Source organism: Pyxicephalus adspersus, chromosome 4 (genome assembly GCF_032062135.1).
Source record: "Pyxicephalus adspersus chromosome 4, UCB_Pads_2.0, whole genome shotgun sequence".
NCBI classification, from domain to species: Eukaryota; Metazoa; Chordata; class Amphibia; order Anura; family Pyxicephalidae; genus Pyxicephalus; species Pyxicephalus adspersus.
In genome coordinates this window covers 115223487-115232027 of record NC_092861.1, presented here as the reverse complement: position 1 = coordinate 115232027, position 8541 = coordinate 115223487, and the positions used below count along the sequence as shown (strand labels likewise).

At 44.9% G+C, this 8541-nt stretch overlaps 1 protein-coding gene across 3 annotated transcripts in view; it reads left to right on the top strand.

Annotated features, from left to right (window-relative positions):
* Positions 1-4405: 4405 nt before the first annotated feature.
* Positions 4406-8541, top strand: part of TRIM67 (tripartite motif containing 67) — a 39107-nt gene continuing 34971 nt past the window's right edge. The window contains exon 1 of one of the 3 annotated variants that reach the window (XM_072409362.1): positions 4406-5749. In XM_072409362.1, the coding sequence (XP_072265463.1) occupies positions 4871-5749 (879 nt within the window). In that variant the 5' untranslated portion in view covers positions 4406-4870. The remainder of the gene's footprint in view (positions 5750-8541) is intronic. The other 2 variants (XM_072409363.1, XM_072409361.1) reach the window with 2 other exon arrangements.

The window sequence follows — 8541 nt, the reverse complement described above, 5'->3', positions numbered from 1 at the left end:
AAAGAAATTAAAATTTAAAGCAAGGCTCAAGGGTGCACAACTATCTATAAAAGAAGGACAGCAGCAAGACCTTTGCTCTTACTGATCCTGGAACAAGATGATCTGCCATGAAGATCACTCTCAATTCACAAAATATTGACTTTAATTTTGAAGAGTTAAAGATAAAAGAATGATGTACTGAAAGTATATAGTGGCTACCATTGCTGACCCCTCCTTCTGAAAATGCCAATTGCCTTGCAGATATGATGACCAGTTGACTTCAAAACTATGATTCACTGACCAGTAGCAGACATGCAGATTAGGTTAGAAGGTCTGACCTCACTTGCTCCATACATGTTACAGGTCATTGACAATATTGAAATCAAGGCAATCATAAGCAGGAAATAACACTCACAAAAGGGGGGAAGCAATGGCTTCTTCCATTATTATTCTTAGTATGGTTTTTTTTTAAAACTAAGGGCTGGTATGAGGGGCCCTAGGCTACATACTCATATCAGATGATTCTTGTCTGAAAATCTTGTTAGGGCTAGTATGAGATGAGAATCTGGCATGTGTACAGCGCTCGTTTGACGACAATCGTAATACAAGTGAAGGGGAAAGAACCCAGCAGGGTGCCGCTCTGTCGTTCTCCCCCTCTCCATAGAGCAGAACGGCGCTGTATGTACATTGCTTGTTCAGTCTTTTGTCCTTAGAAAGGATCGTGAAAGATTCTTCCCAATGACAATTATTGAACGTGTGTACATAACCATAGGGTAGGGCATCTCCTTAATGTCATTACTAGATTTGATATCCCAGTACAAAAAAACAAATGTATCCCAATGCAGAACACACAAGCATCACTAAAGATATTTACATCCTTTACAAATATTCCAAACTAAACTCACCTCTCTGTGCTCTTCCTCTGGTGCTGACATCTTCACCTGGTCCTTTTCCAGGTTCAGGTTCTTTGCCCATTTTGACTGGTAGTACCTGCACAGGTTAACAGGGGGGCATCCATTCCCATCATCCAGCATACCCAGATCCTTCACTGAGCTGCTGTTAATCTGCAAATGATTATGAACCATTTCTTGTTTTTTAGGTTAAGCTCCACTTTATAGGCAAACCCCACTCAAAACATTTGTATTTGTTTTAGATGTGGCAGGGAAGGGTTAGAGCCTCAAGTTGTCATTGCTGTCTGTGTCCCTGGAAAATGTTCTGACTTCCTAATGAATGGACGTAGAAAACACTGTAAGACATTTCTAGGAGAGATAGGAAGAAACTTCTGACAATGTTTTATTGCTGCCTGCACCTTCCTGTCCCAATGCTGGCCATTTATATCATTAGGCATCACAATTTTGCCGATAATGTCACACATAAGAATTAAAATCTGGGAAAATTGTAATTCTTTCTTGTTTTATCCACAACACATTTTGGCGCATTATTTTTATAAAAAAGAAATTGTAAAATCTTATTAGGATACATTCCAATACTTGGATGTACATAATCAGAAGGTGATTTAGGAGCAATATTTTATTTATTTGGCCTGGTTAGTGTTAGGGATCCACTAGCATACAAAGGACCCAGGTCAGAATCTATCTATACACTGCACGTGATCTGGAACAATAAGGCGAATTTCTTGCATAGAAGCACAAAAAAGCAATAAAATGAAATGTCTGTGTGTTCCAAACCATGGATTTAAACATGATAAATAATCCAGCTCACGGCTTACATGCAATCACTAAGCCCTGGGAGGAGGGAGCTGTTTCTGTGTGTTTGTGTGTAAAATGATGTCACCCTGCAAGTGAGCGCTGGATAGCCATGGCACAGGGACACCAATCAGAATGCAGATATAGGGAGGGGGAGGCAATGACAAATACATGGCTGGAGTAACAGCTACTATACCACACTGCTGTGCTGAATGGGATTCTCTTTCTTTAGGTTAGACACATTTAAAGGATACAATTGTAAAAGGCGATTTAGGAAGAGCTCAGCCAAGTCTACCAAAACATCCATCAAATGCCTGTGTGTGTGCAAACCTCAATCCAGGGGGCTTCCAGACAGGAGTGGGAGAAGGGTCATATGGTGCAAAAATTATAAATACAAGAACCCTTTTAGACAAATGGGTAATGACACATTTTATTATATCAGTGGGTGAATCCCCCAAACCTGCACCATCCTTCCAGGTATATATTATTCCAGTATGACCCATGATGAATGGAAGACTCAGACCTAAACCTTTATTATATAGATCAGTAATACACTGATATGACAGTCCTCTGTATCACAATACTATTATATAGGGTACATAAAATGATGTCTGATGGATGAAATCCAGACCTAATTCCCTGCCATGAGGATTAGTAGTGAAAACACTATCACATGGGGCTAATACCATCATCCCTGATGCATGGAATCCAAAGATTCATACCCTTGTTATGTAGATTGGTAGAGAACTGACATGACAATCCTATGTACTATTACATGTGGCATGATCCCTGGTGAGGAATGAAATCCACAGACATAAACCCCTGACTTGATGAATTGACTTAACAAAATGAATGAAAGTTCTAATACATGGGGCTGGACTAATATAATGGGGCTTATAACATGTGTAAATGAAGATGAATGGATTGCACAGAAAAAAGCCCTTGATGATTACTAGTGAACTGACATGACAATCAAATGTACTATCACGTGGGGCAAGTACAATGATCCTGGATGATGACGGTGGTAGGGACAACAATGATTTTTGTGGTAGAGGTGGTGATGATGAGATTGGTGGTAATTAAGAAAAGGGTGGTGGTGATGATGGTATTGATGATGCTGGTAGTAGTGATGATGGTGGAGGTGGAGATGGGCATGATGATAGAATCCACAGACCTAATCCCTTTCTATACAGGTAAGTGATGATGGTGGTGATGATGGGGAAGATAATAAGGGTGATGATGGGAATGGTGGTGGAGGTGATGAGAACAATAGGGATGATGATGGAATCCACAGACCTAATTCTTTTTGTACAGATGAGTCATGATGGTGGTGATGATAGGGATGGTGATAAGGATTATGAAGGGGATGGTGGTGAGAATAATGATGATGATAGGGATGATAATGGAATCCACAGACCTAATCCCTATCTATACAAATGGATGATGTTGATGGTGATGATGATGATGGGGATGATGATGGAGTTTACAGACCTAATCGCTTTCTATACAGATGAGTGATGATGGGGAGGATGGTTGTGATGATGGTGGTGAGGAGGATGAGGATGGTGGTGGAGGTGGTGAGAATAATGATGATGACGGGATTGATAATGGAATCCACAGACCTAATATTTTATTCTATACAGACGAGAGATGATGGTGGTGATGATGGGGATGATGGTGGTGATGAGGATGATGGTGGTGGAGGTGATGAAAATAATGATGATGATGGTGGAGATGAGGATGGTGATGGGGATGAGAATGGTGGTGGTGAGAATAATGATGATGATGGGGATGATGATGGAATCCACAGACTTAATCCCTTTCTATACAGATGAATGATGATGATGGGGATGATGGTGATGATTGTGGTGATAATAATGATAATGACAAGAATGATTATGGAATCCACAGACCAAAACCTTCTTTCTATACAGAAGAGTGATGATGGTGGTGATGATGGGGATGATGGTGGTGATGAGGATGATGATGGGGATGATGATGGTGGTGGAGGTGGTGAGAATAGAGCTGATGATGGGGAGGATGATGATGGGGATGAGGATGGTGGTGGAAATGGTGAGAATAATGATGATGATGGGGATGATGATGGAATCCACAGACCTTATCCCTTTCTATACAAATGAGTGATGATGGTGATGGAGGTGGTGAAAATAATGCTGATGATGGGGAGGATGATGATGGGGATGAGGATGGTGGTGGAAATGGTGAGAATAATGATGATGATGGGGATGATGATGGAATCCACAGACCTTATCCCTTTCTATACAAATGAGTGATGATGGTGATGGAGGTGGTGAAAATAATGATGATGAGGGTGATGATGGTGGAGATGAGAATGGTGGTGGTAGGAAAAATGATGATGATGGGGATTATGATGGAATCCACAGACCTAATTCCTTTCTATACAAATGAGTGATGATGGGGATGATGATGGTGGTGATGAGGATGATGGTGGTGGTGATGAAGATGATGATGATGATGGAATCCACGGACCTAATCCCTTTCTATACAGATGAGTGATGATAAGGATGATGGTGGTGGTGATGAGGATGGAGATGAGTGATGAAGATCTATTATGTGTGTTGTCCAATCCTCACACCGGGATATTTGTACCCCGCACCTATTTGTCAGCATCATGTCACCCTCCCTCCCTCTTCTATATTTTTATTCCCCCGGCAGACCCCTCCTCTCCTCCCCTCCCCCTCCTCCGCCTCCTCTCCCCCTCCGTCCTGCCAGGCTAATCACAGCCTGTGTTCCGCTCTCCGCTCGGTTGGATGTATTTGGGGATCGGTGGAAGGTTCCAGCTGTCCGATGTCCGGGGGTATTAGGGGTTCGGGCCGGGCGCTGTCCGCAGGTTGGCGGTGCTGATCCCAGCCGTGCTCAGCGCATTGTATGAGGCCCGGGCGCTGTCCGCGGTGCTGAACCCCGAGCCGTCCATTATACCGGGGCTGTCGCTGTGCGGTGCCCCTAGTAGTGCCCGTTGTATGTCGGTGCCCGGTATGTGAAGCCGGTGCCCCTTTTGTTCCCCCCGGTATTATCGCAGCCTGTTCGTTATTCCCCGGTGGTGATTCGGTGTGTCCCCGCGGTTCTCACACACAGGCCCCGTCTCATGACATCAGTGTCCGTCCAGGGGCGGCTGTAGACGGTGAGAGGGCGGTGCGGCGGCCATGGAGGAAGAACTGAAGTGCCCGGTGTGCGGTTCGTTTTTCCGGGAGCCGCTGATCCTGCCCTGCTCCCACAATGTGTGCCTGCCCTGTGCCCGAACCATCGTGGTGCAGACCCCGGACGGCGAGCACTTACCGCACACGGCCCGGCCCATGCTGCTGATGGGGGCAGAGTACGATTACCCCGACCACCTGGATAAAATGAGCCTGCATAGCGAGACGGACAGCGGCTACGGCTCCTACACCCCCAGCCTCAAATCACCGAATGGAGTGCGGGTCCTTCCCCCGGCCCCCAGCCTGGGCGCCTCAGCCTCTTCCCGGGCTCTGCACGGCAGTCTGTGTAGTTCCTCCTCCATCACCTGCCCGCAGTGTCACCGCAGCGCCTCCCTGGATGAGCGGGGTCTGCGGGGCTTCCAGCGCAACCGTCTGCTGGAGACCATCGTGCACAGATACCAACAGGAGCGGGGGGCAGGGCAGGCCGAGGGCAGCTCGGAGGCGGCCGGGGGACTGGGCAGTGCCAGGTGCCAGCTGTGTGATAGCAACCCGGCGGAGGCGGCTGTAATGTGCGAGCAATGCGATGTCCTTTACTGCTCTTCCTGCCAGAAGAAGTGTCACCCCATCAGAGGACCCTTTGCCAAGCACAGGTTGGTGTCACCCGCTCAGTTAGCGCCTTCCGGCGCCTTCAGAAGCAAACTGCCCGGCGCGGCCATGGCGCCACCCAACGCCAACAGAAAATTCCCAACCTGCACCGATCATGAGCTGGAGAACTACAGCATGTACTGCCTGAATTGTAGGACACCAGTGTGCTATCAGTGCCAGCAGGAAGGGAAACACACCAAGCATGAGATGAAAGCCCTGGGCATCATGTGGAAGCAACACAAGGTAAGTCTGCCGGCACACTTACCTTTATTTACTTTACATGCCATGCTTTAAAACTGAACTCCAGGCCGCGGCTACATGATTGGACATTCCTGAAACTTACCAGGATGATCTGACTTACTGTGCTGCCCAGCCTGTGATTGGACAGTAAAGGAGCAGCAGCGCTATGGTGAGGTCATCTTCCTGCTCTGGTCCTGTATGGCTTCTGGCAGCTGGCACTTTCCCAGGCCATGGCTGCCCACCTTGTCAGCCACCTGGACGCACATACCTTGCACCCCAATGACTGCTCACCCCTTACCAGTCATGTAGCTGCCCACCTTGTCACCCACCTAGACGCACATACCTTGCACCCTGAGGACTGCTCACACTTTACCAGTCGTGTACCTGCCCACACCTTGCTAGCCACCTGGATGCACATACCTTGCACCCCGAGGACTGCTCACCCCTTGCCAGTGGCTTGGCCACTCACACCTTACCAGTAATGTAGCTGCCAACACCCATGTACTGGTCCTTAAAGAACCAGCATTTGCACATTTAGGGTAGGTGGTTCTGAACAACTCATTGCCACCCTTATTTATTATTACTTGGGGGCTGCTGCAGGTAAGTCACTACGCCTAAGGTCAGGTAAACATGTCAGGGGTGTATTGAAGCAATACCTGCACCACAGCCTCTCCACCAGTTTATCATAGCCCAGTGGTTGTTATATCTGCCCGGAGTTCAGTTTTAAGTTAGATGACAATGTGGCATGTATGTTGTATACTACTAACTCAATATTTTTTTTAATCCCGGGAACAGTAAGTGGCTCTGGTTAAAAAGTTTTAGGTATAAAGGCGAAAAGTTAGAACTTCTATAAAGTTTGTATTCTTCTCTCTGTTCCCATCAGGGTCACTAAAAAAGCATGCAGGGATATTTCCATCTGATCATCTAAGTGTTATAGATGGGACATCACTTACTTTGGGGACACAACTATAACAATCTGTGCAAAGTTTTATTGAAGTTCCACCTAATGCAGTAAAAGGGTTCAATATTGATAATATTGTGTTATATCCTTAAGAAATGTCCTGGTTGCCTGATGTTAAAATGACAAATAAAGTTCCTCATTAGGACAAATGTGTAAAACAAAACTTGGATGTGCACTGTGGTGCTGTGCTTAACCCAACATACAGAGATATGGCGCTATTCATTCCAAATAGCCATCCAGTGCCTTTTTTGGTGGCTCAGGTGACACATTTACAATTCACAATTCCCAACAAGTGGATTGCCTTAGTGCAGTGTATGTTAAGGTGTAACATTCTGCACATGAGTGCTATATGGCAGTTGTGAACCTTGGTGCAAAGTAATTAGCAAACCTCTTAATAGCAAAAGGTAAATTGTAGTTCCAGGTTTTATGGTGTCACAGTGTGTGGTTTTATTTGGCTTGTGTTTGAATTGTGAAGTCAAAAAAAATTGTAAATGATGGAAATCCTTTATTATACTCATATGTTAAAATATGTCCTCCTGGGTGCATAGCAAACTGCTGCTGTGCCGCCATGAGAGGCAAACTGCACCACAGGCAAACCCATTTGCACATGGCTCTCATGCTGGTCTTTAGGCAACAACCACATGGCCAAATGAACCGTGCCACAATCTGCCATAGCCGCCTGCAGCCACGTGCACAGAAAGAGTCCCAGCCTCTGTCATTTACTTTAATGGCTGAGCCTGTGGCAGAATGCTACAGATGTGAAATGAGTCTAAGTCATAGCAGAACAGTTTGCCATGGCTATGACTGTGTACGGTCAAACGCGTTAGTGGGGACTATGCTGTTTTATCCTGTGTGTGCGATAAAGAAGTTCCACTGATCTGACTCTTTCATGAATTGTCACAAAAACATTTTTGGCATTGAATAGGCTAGGGACATAGTAAAACATCACCTTCTGTCCAGGGTCCAACATGTTACAGGGACAAGAAGTAGGGAAATCGCTCAGGTACAGACAAAAAAAAGTATCGAAATCTTTTTTTTTTGTACAATGTGAGACAGTCGGAAACTTTGTCAGCTTTTTAAAAACTTTGTCAGCTTTGTGGAAAAATTTTGAAGTTGAACAAGATCAAAGTTTATCTTTTTGAAAAGCTTCTTCACAATTTCACTGTTTCCATAATATCCTTAAAGAGAACCTGTCATATGCTCTATGGGGGTTCTTTGATTGAGCATGTAAGTACCAAGGATTTTCCAGCACCAGTGACCAGACTGAGAGCGCCATCATCCGTGGAAAAAGACTGGGTCATATGCTAATCCATAACTTAAAGTATCATTGATTTGCCACAATGCTGGCACAGGCTGGCATATCAGCTGAACCTCTGAATGGTCAGCTACCATTTAGAAAATATTATTTCCTTGCCTACTCATCTGTATTATTCCTATTTATGTACAAATGATCCATAAAAAAACTATCACACGTGTAAAAACTATGGGGTCTGTTTCTAATGCAGTGAATCTGACATTCACTGAAACATTCCCAGGGGGAGAATCATTTACTGCTATAGAAACACATGGGAAGACTCCCTATCAGAGAATGTTTCAGTGAATGTCAGATTTGATGCTTTATTAATAGACCCCTATTAGAAATATAAACCATTTATTTTTATTTTATTACACATTCACCCCCTCTCCCCAGAACACACATTTTTACAATAAGGTATGCCTTACATTGCTTCTTTTTTATTCTAGTTTCTCTCTTCCTGCCTTATTCTTTTGTTCACATAGCTGGATCTGAGTCTTACCTTGGGTCAATCAGTGATCATCTGTTTTTTTACTGCCA